Source organism: Aquarana catesbeiana, linkage group LG07, assembly GCF_042186555.1.
Source record: "Aquarana catesbeiana isolate 2022-GZ linkage group LG07, ASM4218655v1, whole genome shotgun sequence".
In the NCBI taxonomy this organism is placed as follows: Eukaryota; Metazoa; Chordata; class Amphibia; order Anura; family Ranidae; genus Aquarana; species Aquarana catesbeiana.
In genome coordinates this window covers 107,289,930-107,316,539 of record NC_133330.1, presented here as the reverse complement: position 1 = coordinate 107,316,539, position 26,610 = coordinate 107,289,930, and the positions used below count along the sequence as shown (strand labels likewise).

General features: G+C 43.7%; 1 protein-coding gene across 4 annotated transcripts in view; it reads right to left on the bottom strand.

The window, feature by feature from the left end:
• Positions 1–26,610, bottom strand: part of PLA2G6 (phospholipase A2 group VI) — a 256,973-nt gene that overhangs the window by 65,344 nt on the left and 165,019 nt on the right. For all 4 annotated transcript variants that reach the window (XM_073592600.1, XM_073592601.1, XM_073592599.1 and 1 more), the window contains one exon: positions 14,163–14,313. In XM_073592600.1, coding sequence (XP_073448701.1) covers positions 14,163–14,313 — 151 coding nt within the window. The remainder of the gene's footprint in view (positions 1–14,162; positions 14,314–26,610) is intronic.

Here is a 26,610-nt window from a genome sequence, read left to right as displayed (position 1 = left end):
TTGATTGTTATATATATTCTTTGTACATGAATGTTTATGGTTTATTTTTCATTTTATAGTTGATCAGATGCCACATTATATCTCCTGAAGAAGCTTAAGAAATCGAAACATGTTGAGAAAGTGGTATCAAGCTCTGTATCACACTTTTATCAAAATTGATTTGTAAAGATTTATTTACGTTTTGTCTCATGTCTGTTTTTTAAAGGATTTATGAATAAAATAGATATTTTTTTACTTTACAAATTCCTAATTGGTTTATCAAGCACCGTTAAAGTCCCCTGGCCTCTCTTTGGCCTCAAGTCCCCTCTCTTTTTCAATCAAGTTATTGGGATGTGGTGCTCTGGTTTGACTCCTCCCCTCTATCTCTATAATACTCTTTGGTTAGGGTAATAATATCCATTAATTTTGATTTGTTTTTGGCTGAGGTGGTATTAATTAGGTGGCCTCTCATAACTGCCTTGTGTGCTGTCCATGAAGTGGTAGAAGAAATGTCAGGAGTTATATTATGAGTAAAGTAATCTTCCAATTTTGTTGAAAGTTGTTGGGTAATAGTAGGGTCTGTTAAAAGGGAGTCATTAATACGCCACTTATATGGGGTAGGGGACATGCCTATGTGAGAAGTAGTGAAAGAGACAATGTGATGGTCAGACCACGGGCATGTATGGATGTCTGCATTAGATGAGTTAGCCAGAAGGATTGGGGTTCCAAAAATATAGTCTAATCTGGCATAGCTTTCATGTGGATGAGAGTAAAAAGTATAAGCCCTTATACCAACATTATGAGCTCTCCATGTATCTATTAGTTGAAGGTTATGTAGAGAGCGTGTAAGAGATTTAGGGAATGTCTTTGATGAAGGGACAACTCTACTTCTATCGAGAACAGAATTTGCTGCAAAATTTAAGTCTCCTCCTACTATTAAGTGGGGGGAATGATATCTGTCCAGAATATCAAAAAATGTTTTAAAAATGTAGACTGTGCTTCATTGGGGGCATAAATTGAGGCGATAGTGATTTGACGACCATTGAGGCGATAGTGATTTGACAACCATTGAGAATGCCTATTAGGATCAGGAATCTACTTTCTGGGTCTTTGTATATGTTTAGTATTTTCATGACTAGTGATCTCCTTATAAAAATGGCGGTACCACGAGTCTTGGAAATGTAGTCTGTACAGTAATGCTGGTTATAAGACCTGTCAAAATATTGTGGGTGATTATTGGTGGTAAAGTGGGTTTCCTGCAGTAAAATAATATCCGCTCCTAATCTTTTATAATTGCGGAATGCCTTTTTGCATTTACTAGGCGAACTGAAACCTTGTACATTATGCGATAACACTTTAAGTCCCATTATAGTTGTCAGATATAGATTGGTCTGATAATATAGTATGTGTTGTTTACTACCATAGGGGCAACAAAAAACAGAATTATATATCCAGAGTAATCGCCCATACTGTTCACAAATTCACAAAAAATGGTGAATATAGTATGTATCACGTAGAACCTTAGAAATGATAACCCTATAGAAAATATCCATGTTACATTGTATAATGTTAATACCATATAACGCCTTAAGGAAAATACTGATGATATTTTGTTAGATCTTTTCAAAAATTATAAAAATAAAGTGATTTACTAGAACTATGAGAGATATTATGTATAACTTGGGGGTCAGGGTGGGGTACACCGTTTGACCAAGAAAAATTTTAATGTGGACAATAATGTCCAATACTCACAAAAGGAGTTCCATCTGTTGAAACAACAGATACAGTAGCATGAACAGTCGCATAAAAATTACTACGAGCTGAACCAGGTTTTGGAAACCCTCTGTGAGTAGGGGGACAAACTAATTGAGGCAAAGCAGATCAGCCTCAGTGAGGATACTATATAACATAACATTTTTGTGTTTTGTTGCCTCACAACTTGGAATTAACATGCTTTGTTGTAGGAGTGAAGGGGGCGTGACCGGATGCGGGAGTGAGAGGAGGGGCGAGCGAACTTCCCCCAGCCCGATGCCTCCGTGCTCATCGGAAATTATTCCAGCGTCCTGACCCGGCTGTTTGAGCTCTCTCCCCCCACAGAATTTGGGGTCTGCCCAGCTGCTCGGCTCCCCTGTCCCTGCCTGTCCCGGAGCGCGACGCTGGAACACCAACCCAGCCGCTCGGGAGAAGCCGTATATTAGAGCCCTCGGAGTGGAGAGGAGGAGCTCGGGCTATCTGCTTGGAGCGGTTGCCTGGGCGACGGCTTCGGCACTAGCGGAGGGAGGCGGCGGGGACGGCGTGTGTTATCAGTGAAAGGAGCCACCATTAGGAGCGTCCCTGTGCTGCCCAGGTACCCGGCAGCGTTAAGGTACCAACTTTTGTGGCTATATCAGTGGCTGTATCAGAAGCGGACTGTCTCTCCCCTCTCCCCAAGGATCAGTCTATTGTCACGGACGAAGGGGGGGCGGAGGCACAGGTGGGCCCAGGCAGCCCGATACATTGCTATCCTACGACCTGTCTTGAGCTCAGGCTGGCTTAAGCAGCCTGCTACACTATCACACAGCGATCTGTGGCTACTTGGGAAAAGATATTTCTTGATGGTTGGTGGAGGGCTGTATTAATTAGATAGATGCTAACCTTTCGCTACACTATATAATTCTAACAGTGTCGAAACACCTGCTATATCAGCCTGTACAAGTATCCTAGTGGCAGTTGCAAATTAGAAGGACACTACTGGGTCTGAGACAGCACTAAGTGAAGAGAAGAGGAGTAAGGGAAGAGAGAAGAGAGGGGGGGGGAAAGTACTAACCCCACGAGCGGCTAAACTCTTTTATACACCCCCCCGGCTTATATAATAAGCCATGACTAGGAAAAAGGGAGAGGAACTGCAACAACAGGATAACACTGGCTCCCAAATGACCCGTACTTCAAAAGAAAAGGTGAACCAGGCAGCAGTCGCAGCAGCGGCCAAACTGGAAAAATTCGCTCACCCCTCCACCTCATCACCATCTAAAAACACTCAGCAGCAGCAGGACAGATCGCAAGCGGGGGGCTCAGGGGACAGGAAGAGCCTAGGAAAAGGGCCAGCGGCAACGCACACAATAAAAACGGCGACTAGTAAAGGCTCTGCAGGCGACCCCGCGGGATTAACAACCAGCAATGCTGCTGCGCAAAACGCACCAGCAGAAGCTGAACCCACGCTGAAAGACGTTCTATGAGCTGTCAATTCCTGTAAGGCCTCCTTAAGCGACCTGAGCGACCAGCTGACGGGACTAAAGGAAGAGATAATTAGGGTAAGCCAAGAACTGCAAAGGACTATTACTAGAACAACTGAACTGGAGGAGAGAGTAAGCCAGGTTGAGGACGATTTAACCCCACTGAAGCAAGATCTCAAGTCATTAAAAATGCAGATGGGTCTATAAAAGCTAAAATGGAGGAAATCGAAAATAGGTCCCGTAGGAACAACGTGAGGGTGGTAGGCCTACCGGAGCGGTGTGAGGGTCCCCATCCCGAGGAGTTCTTGGAGAAGTGGCTTAGGGGTATATTCGGGACGGAAACCTTCTCTCACCTTTTTGCTATTGAGAGAGCCCACAGAGTGCCAACTAGGGCCCCACCATCAGGGGGGCATCCCAGGCCAATAATAATGAAGCTTTTCAACTACAGAGATAAGGTAACATTGATGCGTAGGGCCAGAGAGCTGGGGGATATTCTGCACAACGGAGCCAAGATCTTATTTTTTCCCGATTATTCCCCAGACCTCCAGAAACGAAGGGTTGAATTTAGGGACATTAAGCGTAACTTACGGACTCATAATATAGAATACGCCCTGTTGTATCCTGCACGGCTACGCATCATTGCCCTAGGGTCTACCCACTTCTTCGACACAAAAGCAGGGGCAACAAAATGGCTGGAAGATAACAAAACGGGCCTACAGAGTTAAGGGTTAAATAAGGTTACCTAAACCTGGACAGGAAAGGAGGAAAATGCAACTTTTTCTTTTTTGATCTTTTTTATTTCTCTTTTTTTTCCTTTTTCTTTTGATTTCCTCACAGTAATCAACAGATGACACAGGGGGAGGGGGGGGCACGAGAGATGGAAGCACGGATGAAGGATGTGATCCCACTAGTTATGCATGTTGTTTTGAGGGTTTGGAGGAGGGTCGAGGGTGGGGGGGAGGGGGGGATGAGTGCGGTAGCGAGTCACAATGTATTTCTTCAGTATATGTGTGGGGAGTCACTTTTTGTACGGCTGGGAGGGGGGAAAAAGGTCACAAGTGCAGCCCCCAGGGCTAGCCTAATTAGGCAGGGGGAGGGGTCACGAACAAGGGCGGGAAGAAGGGGGATGTATAAAGCTGAAGGCGGGGGGGAAGGGGGGTTTATAGTGAGTCATAGGGATAGGCAATGGGGCAAATGTAAGGCACACACAGTTACGAAGGATTGGTCCATAAAAATAAATGTAAAGCATACTAGCACAAGTGGTTTGTATTTGCAGTTAGGAATCGTGGGGGGGGGTCCCCTGGATGTGGGGGCCCCTTGCCCCCCCCCCCCACCTTATTTTTTCTTATTTTTTCTTTTACTCTTTCTTGGTCAACACAACCACAGAGTACACGATAAGCTTGGTATCCACAAATGCACAAATGAACTTTTGTTATTTTTTTTTTTTGTCGTTTTTTCTCGTTTATCTTAGATGCCTTTTAAAACGCTAAGGATAGGCTCCTGGAACATCAGGGGCATGGGTGATCCTGCCAAAAGGGCAGCAGTATTTTTGGCAATGGAAGCTCATGGTGTTGAACTGGCTTGTCTGCAGGAAACTCACCTCACTAATGATACTAAATTACATGTTCGGAATCACAAATTCCAAGAACAGTATCACTCAGTCTATACCTCATTCTCAAGAGGGGTGAGCATATTGGTGGGGAGAGGCATCTCGTTTTCCTGCAGGGAAGCCAGAATAGACGCGCTGGGACGTTATGTCTTCTTGAGCTGCGTTGTGGAAAATCAGCCTTTGGTGATAGCAAATATTTACATCCCTCCTCCGTTTGAAACAGAGACCATTTTGGACCTGCTGGAGTTTGTGGAAAGCAAGGTAGACGTACCGATTATATTAGTGGGGGATTTTAATACAGTTCTGGATAGTAAATTGGATCGGTTCCCGCCCATGAACCGGGCGGAAAGGCTATCAGAGGGCCGCTTAGGCCAACTTCTGGAGGAGGTTGGGTGGTGCGACCTATGGAGATCCCACAACCCAAACATCCGACAGTATTCCTGTTATTCAGGGACATACTCTACTCTCTCGCGCATAGACATGGCAGTAGGCAATAGTGATGCTATGCAATTAATAGGGAACATAGAGTACAAGCCGAGGGGTATCTCAGATCATTCTCCCTTGACCTTGACTCAGAACCTAAATGCTAGATCTAGCCGGAAAAGGTGGACAATAAAACCATTATGGTTGGACTTAATAAGCAGCTCAGTAGAAGTAACCTCTAAATTAAAAGAGTTTGTAACATTTAACTCAAATACAGCCCCTGCGGGGGTGGTGTGGGATACTTTAAAAGCGTTCCTTAGGGGACTATTACACCAGCAGGTTGTCATAGCTAAGAAAATGTCAAGGGAATGGGAGGAGAGGGCTAGTAGGGAAGCTATGGAATCAGAAGCACAATACGTGGCGGACCCAATCCCGGAAAAACAGGCGGTCTGGCTCAGCAGACAACAAGAGTATAGAGAAGTAATTAATAGAAGAGTAGAAAACAAAAGACTCTTCCAGAAACAAAATTATTTTGGCGAAGGGGAGAAAGTGGGCCGGATGCTGGCACTTATAACTAAGTCTAACCTATCCCCATCTGCCATTTTTTCAATTAATTAATTCAATTACTTCCGATCCCGCCGAGGTCCTAGAGACTTTCTCTGCGTTCTACAGGGATCTGTACAGGTCGCGCAGGGGGTCGGACCGGCGCGACATGAATGGGTTTCTAGAAGGGGTAGAGCTGCCTGTGCTCTCGGAAAGGGACAGGAGTGAGATGGAGTCTCCCCTGACCCTGGAGGAGTTGCAAAAGGCTGTCGCGGAGCTGTCGGGCCAGAAATCTCCAGGCCCGGATGGCTTGCCATTGGAGATCTACAGAAAGTACGGGGAGGTGCTACTTCCGGAGCTTTTAAAAGTACTGGAGCAGTTGATTAAGGACGGAAGGTTACCCCCGTCAATGTTGGAGGCCGACATAGTGGTGATACCAAAGGAGGGGAAAGACCAACTGGAAGTCACCTCATATAGACCGATATCATTACTGTGTTCGGACGGCAAGATTGTTGCAAGGGTGCTGGCATCCAGATTAAATAAATGTATTACAAAACTCGTGCATCCAGACCAATCGGGGGTTTATCCCCGGTCGGTCTACCAGTACCAATATTAGAAGGGCCTACTTGAACCTTCAGGCACCAGCGGAGAACGCGGGGTCTAGAGCCATATTGTCTTTGGACACCGCCAAGGCTTTTGATAGCCTGGAGTGGGAATATCTTTGGTGGGTCCTAGAGAGGTTTGGATTTGGCCCCGTATTCATCAGCTGGTTAAAAATCCTATATAACCACCCAAAGGCAAGACTCAAGATAAACAATGATTATTCGGAAAGCTTCCCCCTCGAAAGAGGGACGAGGCAGGGCTGCCCCTTGTCCCCTTTGCTGTTTGTTTTGGCCATGGAGCCATTGGCGGGAGCGGTGAGATCATCGTCCGAACTGCGGGGTTTTCATAGAAAAGGTGAGGAAGAGAGAATAGCGCTTTTTGCGGACGATGTTCTATTTTTCCTTGGGGACACGACCTCCTCATTGGAGAAAGTAATCCATTTAGTGGAGGACTTTGGAAAATTCTCAGGTCTGACCATTATTTGGGAGAAATCATCGCTCCTGCCGGTCGATCCATCGGCCAACCCTACTTCAATGAGCTTACCCCAACTAAGAGTCACGGGGAAAATGAAGTACCTCGGTGTTGTGTTGTCCAAAGACCCCGATGCGTTTATTGAGGACAATCTGGTCCCTCTTCTATTGAAATTTAAAAAAAAATGCGACATCTGGAGTAGACTCCCTCTATCTACGGCGGGCCGGGCCAACCTGATCAAAATGGTATGGCTGCCTCAGTTGTTATACTTGCTCCACAACTCCCCAGTGTGGATTGGGGAGAAGTGGTTCCAAAGAATCCAATCCCTTTTTAGGGAATTAATTTGGAAAAAAGGGCAGGCCAGGATAGGCCTACAAAAACTGCAGTGCCCCGTTACGGAGGGGGGACTGGGGGTCCCCCACCCGTTTACCTATTTCCTGGCAGCCCAGCTACAACAACTTGGCGGATGTGCCACTGATGGAGGGGGAGGTAAGAGCGTCCAAATTATTCTACAGGGAAGCCCTCATAGTTCATTAGTTGAAGCACTGGAGGCAGATTCATTACAAGGAGGGATTCCGACACTTAAAATGATCACTAAGGTCTGGCAGACAGCCAAGCGAATAATGGGGTATAAGGGAATCTCAGAATACTCACCAATCTGGAACAACAGGTACCTGCAGGAATTACTATCTGTTGATAGGAATAAGTTGTGGGAAAGGAGTGGAATACGCCGGCTGACACAGTTATATGAGGGGGACACCCTGAAACCCTTCGAGGAACTGAGGCACGAGTACGGGTTGCCAAACCGCGTATTTTATAGCTACTTACAGATTAGACACGCTTTGAGCAAGCAGTTTGGAAGGCAACCCCCCACATGGTGTAAGATCCCATTATTACAAACAATAATAAAATCAGAGACCTCTAAGGGGTTAATCACAGTGATATATACCCAACTAATAAAGAAAATAAACACGCAGGTAGGCTTTCCCGGGGGCAGGGACAGGTGGGCGGCTGATGTGGGGGAAATTACGGACACACAGTGGAAAAGGATTCTGGAACTTGGACCAGAGGTGTCGGTCTCTCCCTCGCAAAAAGCCTCTCACCTGATGCTGCTGCACAGATCCTACTACACACCGAAAAAGCTTTTTATGTTCGGTCGTAGAACCAATGATGAGTGCCCCAGATGTAGAAGCACAGGCGATTTAATTCATATGTTCTGGAGGTGCCCAAAATTAGTCAGGTACTGGCCTGAGATTATAAAGAAAATAAACACCACGTTCAAAACTAGATCCCAAGACCTGTGTGCTGGGACATGTTACTAATGGACTGAGAGACAGAAGCACGGCGGTAGCGGCAGCAAGATGCTTGTTCCAAGCCAGGAAACTAATTGCACAGTCTTGGCAATCACGAACTCCCCCCACCCCGGAAGATTGGATTAGAACTGTCAACTCCACAGTGTGGAGTGAAAGAACATTCTACACTAGGTCAGGCAACTATAATAAGTTTGCGAGAATGTGGAACCCGTGGGTCCAAGCAATGCCTTGCCCGTCATCAGTGCTACTCTAGTGTTGAGAATACTTGCCCCCCTACTAATGGGGCGAGGCTGAGTGAGTAGTAGCTTAGAGGTTAGAGCAGAGAGAGAATAATGTACTGAACCAATGCTGGCCACTGTACGTGCTTTGGAAATACGGGGGCTTAACAAGGGGGGGTCACAGGGGGGTCACAGGGGGGCGGGGGGATGGGTTTACTAGAGAGAAAAGTATCAATGCACAAATATGCACAATAGTAATATGAGGATATGTGGCCAACCGGCTTTGAGAGGCAGGATGTAGGTTATGCACTTTGTATCGCGGCACCACTGTAACTACCTATACACTGAAACGCATATGGTAATACAATACTTTACAAGAAAAAAGGAGAAAAAAAAAAAAAAAAAAAAACTTTGAAAGGCCACAATGATGTGACTGGATTAGAGACATATATGAATATCAAACCAAAGAAAAGGGAATACAGGGATTATAACGGTGCCAGGGCAAACACAATACATTCAAAAGTTTTTTTAAAAAGAGTACGTTTTTTGCTGTGGCTGAAAGAAAAAACTCCCCTCAACACTAGGGATCTATCGGTGTCCTGCTATTAATTTCAAGGAGTATTTCTTTGTAAGTAAAGCAACTTGAGACTATGTTAGTCCTATATATTTTTATTAACTAATGGAGGATACTTGACCCCTTTTGATAATTAATCTATCTACAAATAATTATACCTTTTAGACGTACACTTGGCCAGGTCATTCTTATTGCTCCCTGCAGCTACCTAGTGTGATCTATGCTGGAGGCTTGGCCCTGGAGAGGTGTGTGACACCCCCCTGGTGATTTGCAGGTACCTGATTTCCATCTTTAGAATGTCTGGTTGGGTGTCTTGGGCATCTGGTGCCTTATGTGTGGGGAGGTTCTCTTGGCGCTCTTTGGGTGGTGGTGGGGGCTGGCCTACACTGACAGTTCGCAAACATATGTATGTTTAGATCTTTGATATCTCTTGTGCAATGAATGTATCATTTGTCTTAGTATGTATACGGATTGTCATATTTCTTTCTATAGAATTATTGTAGAGCTTTAGGTATTAACAATCTATCCCTGAAGAAGCCAATACTGGCGAAACATGTCGGGCACTTAAAATACCTATCTACTGCTTTGGCCGTTACATTCCTGAGGCCAAGCAACGTGAAGCTCGTTACAGATATGTTTTTAATGTCTATGCACACCATGTTTTTGTGATTTCTTTGTCTATTTTTTATAATCTCTATGTATTAATAAAAATTACTCTTTTTAAAAAAAACTTTTGAATGTATTGTGTTTGCCCTGGCACCGTTATAATCCCTGTATTCCCTTTTCTTTGGTTTGATTTTCAATTTTTGGGATGAGGTGCTGTATTACATTGAGGGCCGCCCAGCCACCTAGTAATATATGAATATCATTCTGAAGGCAGTCTCTGGATAAAGTTAACTGACGTGGCAGAAAAAAAAGAAAAAAAAAAACATGCTTTGTTTGAGGATTTGTATCATTTAATTTACAGAACATGCCCACAACTTTGAAGATTTTTTTTAATTGTGAAGCAAACAACAAATAGGACAAAATAACAGAAAAAGTCACTATGCATAACTATTCACCCCCCTAAAGTCAATACTTTGTAGAGCCACCTTTTGCGGCCATCACAGCTCCAAGTTGTTTTGGATAAATCTCTATGAGCTTGCCAGATCTTACCACTAGGATTTTTACCCATTCCTCCTTGCAAAACTGCTCTAGATCCTTCAAGTTGGATGGTTTGCACTTGTGAAGAGCAATCTTTAAGTCTAACCACAGATTTTCTATTGGATTGAGGTCTGGGCTTTGACTAGGCCATTCCAACACATTTACATGTTTCCCCTTAAAAAACTCAAGTGTTGCTTTAGCAGTGTGTTTGGGGTCATTGTCCCGCTGGAAGGTGAACCTAGCCTCAAATCACACACAGAGTGGTACAGGTTTTGCTCAAGAATATCCCTGTATTTAGCCCCATCCATCTTACCCTCAACTCCGACCAGTTTCCCAGTCCTGACTGCTGAAAAACATCCCCACAGCATGATGCTGCCACCACGTTTCACTGTGGGGATGGTGTTCTTTGGGTGATGTAATGTGTTGGGTTTGCACCAGACATAACGTTTTCTTTGATGGCTAAAAGTTCAATTTTAGTCTCATCAGACCAGAGCACCTTCCTCCATACATTTTGGGAGTCTCCCACATGCCTTTTCGCAAACTCAAAACGTGCCATTTAGTTTTTTGCTGAAAGTAATGGCTTTCTTCTGGACACTCTGCCATAAAGCCCAACTCTATGGAGCGTATGGCTTATTGTTGTCCTATGTACAGATACTCCAGTCTCTGCTGTGGAACTCTGCAGCTCCTTCAGGGTTACCTTAGGTCTCTGTGCTGCCTCTCCGATTAATGCCCTCCTTGCCCGGTCCATGAGTTTTTGTGTGCGGCCGTCTCTTGGCAGGTTTGCTGTTGTTCCATATTTTTTCCATTTGGTTATGATAGATTTGATGGTGCTCCTAGGGATCATCAAAGATTTGGATATTTTTTTATAACCTAAACCTGACTTGTACTTCTCAACAACATTGTCCCTTACTTGTTTGGAGAGTTCCTTGGTCTTCATGGCAGTGTTTGATTAGTGGTGCCTCTTGCTTAGGTGTTGCAGCCTCTGGGGCCTTTCAAAAAGGTGTGTATATGTAATGACAGATCATGTGACACTTAGATCGCAAACAGGTGGACATCATTTCACTAATTATGTGACTTCTGAAGGTAACTGGTTGTACCAGAGCTTTTTAATGGGCTTCATAACAAAGGGGGTGAATACATACGCACATGCCAATTATTTTTTTATTCCTGAAAAATTGTTTTATGTATATAATTTTCTAATTTTACTTTACCTAATTAGACTATTGTGTTCTGATCCATCTAATTCAGATTAAAAAAACATTGATCTAAAGGCTGTAATGTACCAAAATAGGTAAAAAGCCAGGGGGGGTGAATACTTTTGCAAGGCACTGTAAATGCATGCTGTATATTATATATTGAAAACTGGAAAGAAGTAGAATGTATATGTTCGTATAAAAGGAGCTATGATATACCAACTAAAGTCATTTTAAAGTTGTAGACCAGCTCTTAACTTTGAGTTGTCAATTAACCACTTCAATACCATGCACTTTCGCCCCTTCCTGCCCAGGACAATTTTCCGCTTTCAGCGCTGTCGCACTTTGAATGACAATTGCGCGGTCATGCAACACTGTACCCAAACTGAATTTTTATCATTTTCTTCCCACAAATAGAGCTTTCTTTTGATGGTATTTGATCACCTCTGGGGTTTTTATTTTTTTCTAAACAAACTAAAAAATACCAAAATGTTTTTCTCAGTTTCTGCTATAAAATGTTATTTACCCCTTTACTGACGGGCACTAATGAGGCGGCACTGATGGGCACTGATGAGGCGGCACTGAGGAGGCACTGATATGTAGAATTGATGGGCCGCTGATCGGCTCTCCCTGTCAGCACGACCCGAGGAATGCCGCTTTCTAGCACTTCCTGGTTCACACAATGATCAGCTGTGATTGATCACAGCTGATCACGTGGTAAGAAGCCTCTAACAGAGGCTCCTTATCATGATTGGAGATGTGGCATATCAGACTGACACGCCACACTCGCGATTGGCATCGCCCAGACGATGTCCAAGGAGACAAAACGCGTCGGGTAGGACCCCACTGCCGCCTTTTTTACTTTTACAGCGCTGATTTTAAAGATATACATGTGAGTGTATTTCCTAGTTTTTTTAATAAATTTGTTACATTTTTTATGGATTTACACTATGTGGCCTTTCCTTTCTCCTCTCCACCTATTGCTACTGCCATCTGCTTTCTGACATCACCTTGAGGGACACACCGGCCCACGGTTCATCCCAGGACCTCCATCTTTTCAACTCCTCCAGATCTCCCACAGCTGTTCACCACCTAAGCCTGTATGACCCAACTAAGCGTATGTTTTTTTGGGTCCAATCGATCCAGTAAGCCTCCTCATTGTCGGTTCTCTTCACTTTAGATGTCACGTACTTATTGATATGTCCCACACATGAAGTCACGCATTATTTATGGACTATTACTTTTCATTTTATACGAGTTACACATTCATGGAGGACTTTTGTCTAATTTATATCTAGAGGTTTACTAGCCTATGGACTTTATTGTCTTTATGCTAGACATTTATGGTTGCCTGTATTAGCGCTACACTTACTCTGTTTTTCCTCATATGCACATATCCTACTGGCCGTGTTAGCTGCTTATTTTCTTTCCTCAGGGCAGCGCAGAATTACTTGTTATACTTTTCTTGGGGAAGAGGGGGTTCTTTGATGAGGACTATATCTGGAACACAGATATGCTGGGCAGTTCTGTTAACTTTGTATGGAGCTATCCAGGCTCAGGGGGGTTAGAAAAGTCCCAGTAATCGTGCTGTCGGGTGGAGCAAGATTGCCGCCGCACATGGGTATGGGGACAGGGCCTCGACCACCATCTGTGCTACCCACGCCAAGGGGATCCCTGTAATCCTCGACTGGAGTCTCACTCTGTACAGTCGTGATGTTCCCGGTATGCTGTGGGGTGTGTATCAGGCACAGGAGAGGTGCGGAAGCTGCTAGTGTGTGTCCGGGAGTAGCAAGATGGCCGCTTCTCACCTTTATCCCAGATGGTAACTCCAGATGGCTCAGGAGCGGTGTCTCGGTGGCCGCTGGCCACGGGTATTAGGCCGCACAGTTGAACTGTTTGCGAGGAGGGGGCAGGAGAGTTAGTGGCGATGATGGTGGTGCTGCCGCTGGGTGGAGCAAGATGGCCACCGCTCCACTTAGAGCCGTGGACTGTCCCTCTGAAGGTTGAAACCGGGATGTGCTCCACACCAGTGGCCCCAGGTGGTTCCCTGGCAGGCTAGGGGACACAGGTGTCTGTGCTGAGATCTGGGCAGGGCCGCTGTAAGCCACAATTCTGACGATTTACCTTCGGAATGCAGGAGCTCGTCTCCCACACGTCTGCTAAGTTCAGCCGACTTTTTTTTTATTTTTTAAGGTTATATCCTTTAAAAGTTGATTTAAATACATGAAAACCATTACCAAAGCACTATGGGTTAACTTAAGAGACAGCACAGCAGAAGTGACTTTCAGACAGATTTCTTTCACTGAACCTTCCTAGTGAGCTGTCTTGATAGGGGAGTCCTTGATCCTATTCATTTCTGTGTTGAAATTTCACCCTGACCCATCCAAATCCATTACCAGGCTTTAGTGAACATGTAAAAATACAGAAAGCAATGAAAGAAGACCAGAGCTCCACCTGCTGGCTGAATTAAAGACTACATAATCTTCACATGCAACAGTTCACATTTAAACAACTAAAAATTTGTAATTAGAGAACATAAATACATATGCATTCCCTTTAGGGCTGGTTCACACCAGAAGAGTGGGAAAGGCCATATGCATTTCCCGCACCTTATTTAAAATGCACTACCATTGCAATCTTCTGAGAATGACAACACATTGTTAATGACACCCCAAACGCAGGTCTCCAATTGCGGGCACCAGATTGCATGGTACCGCAGTAGCATGCAATTTAGTGCGATGCACACTGCCTCAGTTAAAGCGATCTAAAATAAAAACAGTGTGTGATCCAGCCCCTATTGCATAAATCAGGAAAGAAAGAAACACAAGAGGACCAGACATATACAGTATAAGTATAGCATATAACAAATTGGAAAACTCACTTAGGGTGTGTCACATCTGTCATCTTTGTTTGTTCCCCAAATTCTTTTTTAAGAAACTCTTCCAGTGGGGCAGACTCATATGGGCGTGAGCCACAGAAAACTTCATTCTTCATGCGGAAATATAAACAGCGGAGGTATTCCATTGATTTTCCTGTCAAGACACGAAAGAGAATTGCTGATTTAAATATATCTAATAACAGCAGGTAGTAGCAGACAGGTCTGGGGGAGCCCAGGCTCAGAGGTGGTCATCTTTATCATACAATATATATATATATATATATATATATATATATATATATATATATATATATATATATATATATATATATATATATATATATATATATATATATATATATATATATACACACACACACACAGAGTTGTGTGAAAAAGTATTTGACCCCTTCCTGTTGATTCAATTTTGTTTGCATATTTGTCACACTTAAAAGATTCAGATTATCAAACAAATTTTATTACTACACATAGATAACCCAAGTAAATACAAAATGCAGTTTTTAAATGACAATTTCATTTATTAAGGGGAAAAAAGCTGTCCAAACCTGTCCTAGGTGAAAAAGTAATTACCCCCCTTGTTAAATGGGGGGTAAATGAACTGTAATTAATCAAATTTTTTAGAAAGCTGAGTTAAATTTCACTTGCCACACCCAGGCCTGATTACTGCCAGACATGTAGAATCAAGAAATCACTTAAACGGAAGCTGTCTGACAAAGTGAAGCATGCTAAAAAAAAAAAAAAAATCTAAAAAAGAGCAACACAATGCCGCAATTTAAAGAAATTCAAGAACAGGTGAGAAACAAAAGTAATTGACATGTATCAGTCTGGAAAGGGTTACAAAGCCATTTCTAAGGCTTTGGAACTCCAGCCAACCATGGTGGAGAAACCAAATAGAGAAAACTTGGAACAGTGGTTCCCAGGAGTGGCCGGCCAACCAAAATGACTCCAAGAGCACAACAACGACTCAACCAGGTCATCAAAGAACCCAGAACAACATCTAAAGAACTGCAGGTCTCACTTGCCTCAGGTAAGGTCAGTGTTTATGATTTAACAATAAGAAAGAGACTGGGCAAAAATGGCACCCATGGGAGAGTTCCAAGGCCAAAGCCACTGCTGACCAAAAAGAACACACAGGCTCCTCTCACATTTGCCAAAAAAAATCTCGATTATCCCTAAGACTTTTGTGGACTGATGAAACAAAAGTTGAACTTTTTTTTTAGAAGGTGTGCGTCCAGTTACATCTAATGTAAAACTAACACTGCATTTTTTTTTTTTTTTTTTAAATCAGAAAATTCTTTTATTGAGCCACAAAAGACAAATTACATAACAGACATCCGAGCATTAAAGATGCCATCGTATAGATTGTAATCTCAGAACAATAAATGCCCTCTCGACTATGTGTAATTAAGGTAAATAAAGCTTGTTACAGCAGTGGCATCAAATAGATTTTACATTTATATAATAACAAACCGTGTTGTGTAAGAGAGTAAAAATTCTCCCACCCAACACAGCTACCAGACGACCAACTGGTCATCTAACCGTAAACCTTGTTTCTGGTCTGCACAAATAGATACAATCTCATGGAAACAAAATATGAATACACCAATTATTACCCTTGTCAGACAAGCAGTACTCTCTTAAACTTGAAATATCCTGTGCATAATAAGTTGTGGGGGTGCCAATCCCGGGGAGTCCAGCCAGGGTTGCCATATAGAATTAAATTTCCGAGATGCATTTCTATGCTGATATGTTAGATGTTCTCTGATAAGGATATAATTTACCTGTTCTATCCATTGTTTTTTGGTTGGAACATTTACTGATAGCCAGAATCTGGCCACCAGCTTACGAGCCTGATATAATAGTTTGATTATTGCTATATTACTGGGAGGGGGATAAACCTCTTCATCGATCGCTCCTAAAATGCATATCAGGGGGTCCAGGGGGACCCTAATTTGGAATACTGATGAAATTATCTCGGTAACATCGCCCCAGTAACAATGCAATTTGGGGCAGCGCCACATCAAATGAATCAGTGACCCCTCTTCTCCACAACGTTCAGGACACAAGGAAGAATCTCTGCTACCGCATCTATGTAATTGTATTGGCGTACGATAAGCTCTATGTAGTAAGAATAAATGTGAAAGCCTATGTGTTTGTGATACAGAAGTTAATGGCCCTGTCTAAAGACATATGTCCCATGTGTCTTCACTCACCTCCCCCAGGTCCTCTATCCATCTACATCTACATGGTAAAGTTGTAGTGTCTTGTGTAGCTGAAAGCAAATGTGAGTAAATGTGAGAAATTAGGCCCTTTTTTTCCTGACCAAAGAAAATGTCATTTATTAGGGGATGAGTAACAAGTGAGAGAACAGCTGACCGGCCTTGAATCTGAAGGGCATGGCGTAACTGAAGGTATCGGTAAAATTGATGTCTAGGAAGCCCAAATTCTGATTGCAACTCCATAAAAGATTTTAAAATGTTTTGGTGAAATAACTGAGAAATATTATGAATCCCGGCGTTCCTCCACAATTGGAATCCCTCTAGTTTATAGACTTCTGTTAAATTCGGATTGTTCCACAGAGGGGTTTCTGCTAGAAAGCCCAGAATTTTTAATTTAAATTTGACCGTGGACCATAATTTTTTGAGAAGAACTATGGTGGGGGCCGATTGTGGCAGGTGTAACAATCCCGCCTCCAAATTCGCCAGCACTGATGTATTTAGTGTTCCAGTTCGCAGCATGCTTTCAACCGAGTCAAAATCACTTAGCAACCCAAGACCACGCAAGTGTTGTAATTGAGAAGCATAAAAATATAGTTTAGGGTTGGGAACCGCAGCTCCTCCCCGATCTTTACCATACTGCAAGGTGGAAAGACTTATTCTAGCAACTTTTTTCCTCCAAATTAGGGATCTAAACAGTGTCTCAATACGATTAAACCACCTACGGTATCCATTGTGGAGAATTATGCATAATGTACAAAAGTTGAGGTCCCCAAACCATTTTGATTAAATTTATTCTACCAATTACTGATAAGGGGAGTTTACACCAAGTATTGCATGTCATTTGAAGTCTTTTAAAAAGGGGTAGTAAATTATCTTCTAAGTATTTTTTTGGGTTGACCGACACTTGTATTCCTAGATATTTAAATGAGGAGACCACTTTAAGCGGCCTTGCACTGTCCGGCAAAGTAACCATTGGCTCATCCACCGGAAGAATGACAGATTTACTCCAGTTAATGGAGAATCCCGACAATGAACCAAAGTGCTGTATTATCTGCATCACATTTGTAAGTGAGGCCTCCGCATCCCCCAGGTAAAGTAAAGTATCGTCTGCATAAAGAAAGATCTTATCAGATACTGGTCCTCTGACAAAACCCACAATAGACGGTGAGGATCTTACCACCTCTGCCAGTGGCTCAAGGGCCAGAGCGAATAACAGGGGTGAAAGTGGACACCCCTGTCTCGTACCCCTAAAAAGGGGAAATGAATCTGACAGATCATCATTTACACAAATTCTAGCCGTAGGGGCCGAATACAGCAGTTTAACCCATTGAATAAAATTGTCTCCTAGGCCAAAGCGCTTCAAAGTTTCCCATAAGTACGGCCATTCAACGCTGTCGAAAGCCTTGGCAGCATCTAATGATAGTATTGCTCTACTGCCAGGATTGTCAACAGGGATCTGGAGATTGAGAAAAAGTCTTCTTATGTTAAGGGCTGTGGATCTCGATGGAATAAACCCGGATTGGTCCTTATGGACCACTTTGTGGATGACTTTAGCTAGTCTTGTGGCCAACACCCTTGCCAACAGTTTTACATCTGTTGTCAACAACGATATGGGCCTATAAGAGTCTGGTAGATGGGCCTCTTTATCAGGTTTAAGAAGAAGGACAATAATAGCTTCATTCATGGATTGAGGTAAACTTCCTATTTTTTTGGCATCTTCAAATACTTCCTTTAAGTGTGATAATAGAGTTTCAGAGTAGCGCTTATATACCTCCGCCGGCAAGCCATCCAAACCCGGAGACTTACCAGGAGAGGAGAGCGCCAACGCCTCCAAGAGCTCCTTAGCCCTAAGGGGAGCGTTCAACTGTACTACATCCTGAGTCGGGAGTTGCGGTAATTGGCATTGATCTAGAAAAGAGTTAATTTCTGTCAGGGTGGGATTGACCTTAGAGGAATACACATCAGCATAGAAATCTCTAAACGTGGACAATATCTCTGCATGGGAAGAAACCAAAGTGCCTGATGAGCCAGTGATTGCTTCTATGTGGGATGAGCCTTTTTGTGAGCGTATCATCATGGCAAGCATATGCCCTGTGGTTTCTCCCTCTTCAAAATATTTTTGTTGAAGAAAAAACCTTTTCTTTTCCGCAGTAGTCAACATTAGATGGTTGGCCATGTGTTGAGCCTCAAGAAAAGATTTCTCGGTGCTCTCTGAAGGGGATTCGATAAAAGCAGATTCAGCCCTCTTAACCTCTTTCAAAACAGTTTGCTCCCAGTTCTTGGTCTCGGTCTTAATGGTATTAATAGATTTAACAAATTGTCCCCTCAGAAATGCTTTTAATGTGTCCCAAAAAATGCCAGGGCGAGAGGGAGGTTTATTAAACCTAACAAAAGATACAACCAAAACGGGTTAAGTTTCCAGTAATTCCTCTTTAAGACACCCGATGTAAAAATCTCTATACATAGGGGAGAATGATCAGAGACAGTTCGTGCTTCATAATTTGTGGAAGTTACTAATGATAGCATCAAATCATTACCCAGACCGAGATCAATCCTGGAGAGGCCTTTGTGTGTAGCAGAAAAACATGAGTAACATTTTACTTGTGTGTGACTCATCCTCCATACATCCCTCAATCCCAGTTCCGCAATGAGGCGAGCAAAGGGAGTCTGTCCCCCTCTCATCCCACCCGAAGGGATTTTTGCGGTCATCTTATCTAGCTCGGTATCCAAATAATTGTTAAAATCTCCAACAAGTGCTGGTATCCCCGGGTGCTGTGAGAGGAAGGAGGCTAACGTCTTGATGACCTCTGTCGAAAAAGGGGGAGGTATATATATATATATTTCCGATAATGCATTGGAACCCATCTAATGAACATATTAGAAAAACATAACGACCATAAGGGTCAACAACCGATACTGTATGAGTAAAGCTAATATTTTTGCTTATCAGAATGCTGACACCCCTGGCATAGGAGGAGAAGACAGAGTGGAACTGAACGCTAAATAATTTGGTAGAGAATGGGGATTCCTGAGCAGGTAACATATGTGTTTCCTGAAGACACACTACTGAAGATCCCATGCGTTGAAGCATATGGAGTACAGTTAGGCGTTTCACTCTGTCTCCCAGGCCTCTAACATTCCAACTAGTAAGCACTATCTGTTTAGCCATAAAACATTAAAACATAAATAAATGAAGTTAAGCTGTACGAGGCATATAAAGAATGCTCCAGAGAGCCACCCCTGTTATGTCTAGCAAGACCGTAAGAATTAGGCAGTCTTTGGTGTAGATTCCTTGAACCAGATGAGAGTAGGTGAGACAGTACCAGGACCAATGAATTAACTGAGTCCCTGGGAACAAAAAACAAAAAGAAAGCAACAGAAAAAAACAGAAACTGTAGTGTCCACGAAGGACCCGCAACTGGGGGGCTAAATTCAGTAGCCGGCTTTGAAGAGCCAAAAGGCAACAGGCCTTGTTTTACTTGCATAAACTTAGATACCATTAACAAACTGTTCGTGCGGTATCCTCCGCCTTGTAAAGAATATTGCCATCTTGTGACCAGAACTATTATGAGCGGATAATAGTTGCACCATTATTGCTTAAGTAAAAGAAAATTTCTCTCAGGGTAAGGGGAAAAGCATTGATCTTCAGGTATTTCTGCGCCGTCTGCCCAAATCTTCTCGTAAGGATTTTTCCTCTGTCCAGCCACTGCACCACCATCGCAGGCCTCTCAAAAAAATGAACCTCATCCCTGGCTACCACACGAAGTCGAGCTGGATAGAGCATAGAATATTGTAATCCAGAGAACGGAGTCTCTTTTTAATATCATTGAACTGGGCCCTCTGCTTTTGTACATCAGCCGAGAAGTCTGGAAACCGTGATATTTTGGAGTTTTCGATCACCAGGGCATCTCCCAGAGTGCGGGCTTTTGATAGAATTATGTCTATGTCTCTATAATGGAGCATTTTAAAAAGAAATGCTCTAGGGGGATTGCCTGGGGGCAAGGGCCTAGATGGAACCCGATGCGCCCGCTCCACTGCAAACATGGGGGAGAATGAGTCTTTCCCAAATTTATCCAGCAGCCATTTTTCAATAAAATCGACCGGATTCCTGCCCTCCATTTTTTCAGGGATGCCAATAGCTCTAAAGATAATAAAAGTATACACTGCGCTAAATTCAAAAAATACATGGTGCAGAGCAGCTACATACAAGGTGACAACAACCAAAAAAACATGTGAAAATAAAATGTAGCGCATAAATTGTGCAAAAAGTCTTCAATCAAGAAAATGACTGAAAAACAAATGTCCATAAATGGTAAACACGGCAATAATGAAATTTATAAGTCTCTCAATAAAGGTAAATAAAGTCCAGTGAGTGAGTAAAAAACAAATATACATGGGATGTCCCACTGGAAATGGTATGTGGATGTGAAACGGCAAGTGTTCCAACACAGGTAAATCATCAGATCATCCCAAAGCTATATCTCACAACTGCATGTAACTTGGTAAAGATGGTGTGTAAGAAACTCTTACCAGATACATTGGACTCCCCCTTGTCAGCGACAGGGAGTCACTCGAGCGGGTTGCCTCTCAGGGCTTGAAAGCGGACATCACAGCTCTGCAAACCTTCTGGGTCAAACTCTGTATGGATCTCCCGGGGCCGCCAGGTGGGTCCTCCCAAAGGATGGCCAAGGTGCGAGTCAGAGGGAACAGTGCGTCACGTAAAAAGCTGAAGTGAAGGCTGGTTTGATCTCTCAGTTGATATGTGGAGAAAAAATAAACAGGCTCCACATAGCGTAGATGAGCAAAGTGGGATTTTTATTGCTAAAAAGGCCAGGTAACAATAAAATGTGATCACAGGGTATAAAAACAAAGATGGGCAACAAGAAGGATGCTGAAAGCGACCGACGCGTTTCGATCAATGGATCGTCTACTGGGGCATACAGCATCCCCTCCAAGTTGCCTTATATTTATGAGAAAAACATTCAAAAAAGCAAATTGTATGTGCTGTCAAACAGCCTTCCCCATTGGATGAGTGGGGTCACCTGATCGCACCTGGCTAAACCTAGCAGGTGTGAAACATCATTAATTTGCATTCGTGGTATGTGATTAACCTGTTAAAAGTCACCAAACAGACCTCACATTAAACAGCAATTGAATAGTACAACACCGATCAATTCAAACATTTAATACTGAAAAAGAAATGAAACTGAACCTTCTAGCACAGTACTCCCATTGCTGACACTTCTGTGTCTGTTTAAAACTACAGGGGAGTCAGTGCCAATCAGGGACTGCGTCTCTGGGGGCGGGCGGAGCCGACAGCCAATAGCTGCAGAGACAGGAAGTCTCCGTCAGCGCCGCCCGACGTCCACGAGACAGACACAGGGAAGTGATGTCAGAGGCCTCGGTAGTGTTCAGAGGCGCTAGGTCCATTCAGGGACAGATCGCCCCAAACATAATAGACCCCCCTAAGAAGGTGTCGTTCTTTCAGGAGTGCAAAGGTTACTACCCCTGTCGTAAGTGTCGAGTTTGCCTTCACAACACTGGGGGAAGACGCAAAAGCGTCATGTTTAAGTCTACGGTCACTTCCCATATTTACTCCATGAAGCATTTCACCACGTGCTCCTCACAATACATAGTATACCTGATAACTTGTCCCTGCCATAAGCAATATGTGGGTCGCACGATCAGAACTTTTTCTGTTCGTGTCAACGAACACGTGGCTGCAATTAAAAAAGGTAGGGACAAGCATACTGTGCCACGTCACTACTTGGAACACCACGATAAGGACCCCACAGGAACCTTGTTCCAAGTTATTGATAGGTTCATTCCGCACTGGAGGGGTGAGTCACGTCTGCGTGGGGTTTCACGCCTCGAGACGTACTGGATCCACGAGTTGAGGTCCTTCTTCCCGTTTGGGTTGAACGTGGAGTGGGACCTCAACTCGTTCATCAACTCATCTTAGCATTAGTTTTATTGCACCCACTTGGTTCCTTAATCGCAACATTATATGCACTTTTATGATGCCCTCTTTAAACTTTCTTTCCCTATACATTCTCATTACACACCTTTAGTCTTTATATATTTCTAGTCTTCCCCGTGTGGGCGCATTTCTGGGGGGGTGCGCTCACATTAGGTTTCTAGGGTGAGTTATACCTCCCTTATTTCTGGGGTTTTCACACTGGCATGTGCATTGTCCACATTTTGTGGATGGCACATGCTGGGTAGCTGCAATATTTATGAATTTACTTTATTGTATGTTTTTGGAAACATTGTATTATTTCTCAATTCAAATCACCCCATCACGTTTATTGTTCTGACCGGAAGGGATTTCTAATTTATTTTGGGGTCTCTCGCCATCATTGATATTTGATTTACTCAATGGTGGTCCTTTGGTCCCTTGTGTTTTAATTGTTAAGAGGGAGCTGTGCACCGTCCCGTTTTGAGGCATGCCTCTTCGCTGCACGGCCCCCTCCTTCATGCACTGCCCCATATTAGGTGGTGTCACTCATCCCCCACTTCACAGGTGATGTTTACCAGTTTCCCACCATCCGGGTGGGATTTCTGGTCATCACCTGTACTCAATGTTATTTCCGGGGACACGGGGGAGGAACGTGGGAACCGGCGTCAGGAACGTCCGGTCTGACGCACGTCTCTCCTCCCTCCTTCTCTCTTCGACAATCTGAGAGAGGTATCACATGACAGGGGACGGACGTCGAGCGAGCTTTGCGCTCTGACGTCACTTCCCTGTGTCTGTCTCGTCGAGGTCGGGCGGCGCTGACGGAGACTTCCTGTCTCTGCAGCTATTGGCTGTCGGCTCCGCCCGCCCCCAGAGACGCGTTCCCTGATTGGCACTGACTCCCCTGTAGTTTTAAACAGACACAGAAGTGTCAGCAATGGGAGTACTGTGCTAGAAGGTTCAGTTTCATTTCTTTTTCAGTATTAAATGTTTGAATTGACCGGTGTTGTACTATTCAATTGCTATTTAATGTGAGGTCTGTTTGGTGACTTTTAACAGGTTAATCACATACCACGAATGCAAATTAATGATGTTTCACACCTGCTAGGTTTAGCCAGGTGCGATCAAGTGACCCCACTCATCCAATGGGGAAGGCTGTTTGACAGCACATACAATTTGCTTTTTTGAATGTTTTTCTCATAAATATAAGGCAACTTGGAGGGGATGCTGTATGCCCCAGTAGACGATACATTGATCGAAACGCGTCGGGCGCTTTCAGCATCCTTCTTATTGCCCATCTTTGTTTTTATACCCTGTGATCACATTTTATTGTTACCTGGCCTTTTTAGCAATAAAAATCCCACTTTGTTCATCTACGCTATGTGGAGCCTGTTTATTTTTTCTCCACATATCAACTGAGAGATCAAACCAGCCTTCACTTCAGCTTTTTACGTGACGCACTGTTCCCTCTGACTCGCACCTTGGCCATCCTTTGGGAGGACCCACCTGGCGGCCCCGGGAGATCCATACAGAGTTTGACCCAGAAGGTTCGCAGAGCTGTGATGTCCGCTTTCAGGCCCTGAGAGGCAACCCGCTCGAGTGACTCCCTGTCGCTGACAAGGGAGTCCAATGTATCTGGTAAGAGTTTCTTACACACCATCTTTACCAAGTTACATGCAGTTGTGAGATATAGCTTTGGGATGATCTGATGATTTACCTGTGTTGGAACACTTGCCGTTTCACATCCACATACCATTTCCAGTGGGACATCCCATGTATATTTGTTTTTTACTCACTCACTGGACTTTATTTACCTTTATTGAGAGACTTATAAGTTTCATTATTGCCGTGTTTACCATTTATGGACATTTGTTTTTCAGTCATTTTCTTGATTGAAGACTTTTTGCACAATTTATGCGCTACATTTTATTTTCACATGCCAATAGCTCTGACGTTATTTCTGCGAAGTCTGTTTTCTAAATCATCGCGTTTCGCAGCATGTTTAGCCACCATTATTTGTTGAGCATGTGTGTCCCTTTGCATGGGGGCCCAGTCATCTTCTATGGTACTAATACGTCCCTCAATAGCAGAGGTCCGATCCCTTAATTTCTGCATATCCTGACGCAGGAAAGACATCCCTGTCTTCATCCCCTTAACCTCTGATGCAAGTGCAGTGATAGAGAGATTACATGAGGTAACAGCGGAAAAGATATCCCTCAGTGTGGGTTCCTGTTCAGGCGAGCTCGTGGTTTGGGCCTTGTGTGATCTTTGGGGCATAGGTAAATTACTCACAGTATCCCAGGGCAGCAGTGCAGCGTGCGGATCTTCCAGAGGAACAGTGTCATCTGCCTCCGATTGCGAGCCGTTTCGGCTCTCCGCTCCATTGCCGTTCGTTTCTGGTGAGTCCCATAGGTCAGACTGGGGGAAGAGCTTCTGCACAGCCTCCCTGTGTTTCGCTGCAGCCGACTTAAATGCCGCGCCGCCATCTTGGGCCTCGTGGTCCGGAGCGGAGCGGGCCGTGGAGCCGCGTCTGGGTTGTTTTGTAGCCATGCTGGTGTATCGCTGTAAGCGGGCGATCGTAGCTGGTATACCGGGGGGTAATCTGGTGCCAGGTTCGGTCTGTCAACAAAGATTTACAGGATTTCTATGCGGATTTTCGGCGGAGCTCACAAGATGTGCGACTGACTACATCCGCTGCCAAGCCACGCCCCCTACACTGCATTTTATAAAAAGAACATGATACCAACAGTCACACATGGTGGTGGTAGTGTGATGGTCTGGGGCTGCTTTGCAGCTTCAAGACCTGGATGACTTGCCGTCATTGAGGGAACCGTGAATTCTGCACTCTACAAGCTCAAGCACATTTGGGTTTTGCAGCAGGACAATGATCCGAAACACAACAGCAAGTCCACCTCTGAATGGCTCTAAAAAAACAAAATGAAGGTTTTGGAGTGGCTTAGTCAAAGTCTGGACTTAAAACCGACTGAGATGCTGTGGCATGACCTTAAACAGGCCATTCATGCTGGAAAACCCTACAATGTGGCTGAATGAAAACAATTCTGCAAAGAAGAATCGGCCAAAATTTCTCCACAGAGATGTGAAAGACTTATTACCAGTTATCGCAAATGCTTGATTGCAGTTGTTGCCGCCAAGGTTGGCACAACCAGTTGTTAGGTTTAGGGGGGCAATTACTTGTTCACATAGGACCAGGCAGGTTTGGACAGCATTTTTAATAAATGAAATCATCATTTAAAAACTGCATTTTGTATTTACTTGGCTTATCTTTGTGTAATATTTACATTTGTTTGATGATCTGAATCATTTAAGTGTGACAAATAAGCAAAGAAAAAAAAAATCAGTCAGTACATCGCTTCCTAAGTCCTGAATCAAGAGTCCAATGGGTCTGGCTATAGTAACCCCCAAGAACCAGTCAAAACCAGTCTTGGAATACATCAGGAATAGCCTTTTATTTGAGCTCTCACACAAATATATACAGCAGGATGACGATACAAAACTGTAACCAGAAACCTAATTAACATGAGCTAATTATCTAATCCTTTAGACATCCTAGGTGACGAAGAGACATGACCTATAGGACAGACTTGCTGTCTTTTAGCTCAGAAGACACAATCAACATTATCATAAATCAACACAGAACTCCTTCATACAATAGCAAAGTTAATTAGCACAAACAACAATGGGTGAAATACTCTTAGAAGTAGACAACAGCATTCCTTTCACATACATCTGCTATATGAGTCCCAAGCATGCAGAGGCCATCATGGACTCCTTAATAATGTCCTTTTGCATTACATAACAGAATATCTTCCTAATTGCTTTTAGCTTCCTCAAATGCCAGGGCCCATAGTCGGTAGGCAAGAGGCTAGCATTCAGTCCCCTGCAAAAGCCTCTGTCCTGGGTGAGTCTGTCACATACAGTATCTCACAAAAGTGAGTACACCCCTCACATTTCTGTAAATATTTTATTATATCTTTTCATGTGACAACACTGAAGAAATGACACTTTGCTACAATGTAAAGTAGTGAGTGTACAGCTTGTATAACAGTGTAAATTTGCTGTCCCCTTAAAATAACTCAACACACAGCCATTAATGGCTAAACTGCTGGCAACAAAAGTGAGTACACCCTAAGTGAAAATGTCCAAACTGGGCCCAATTAGCCATTTTCCCTTCCCTAGTGTTACAAGGTCTTGGGTATGAATGGGGAGCAGGTGTGTTAAATTTGGTGTTATTGCT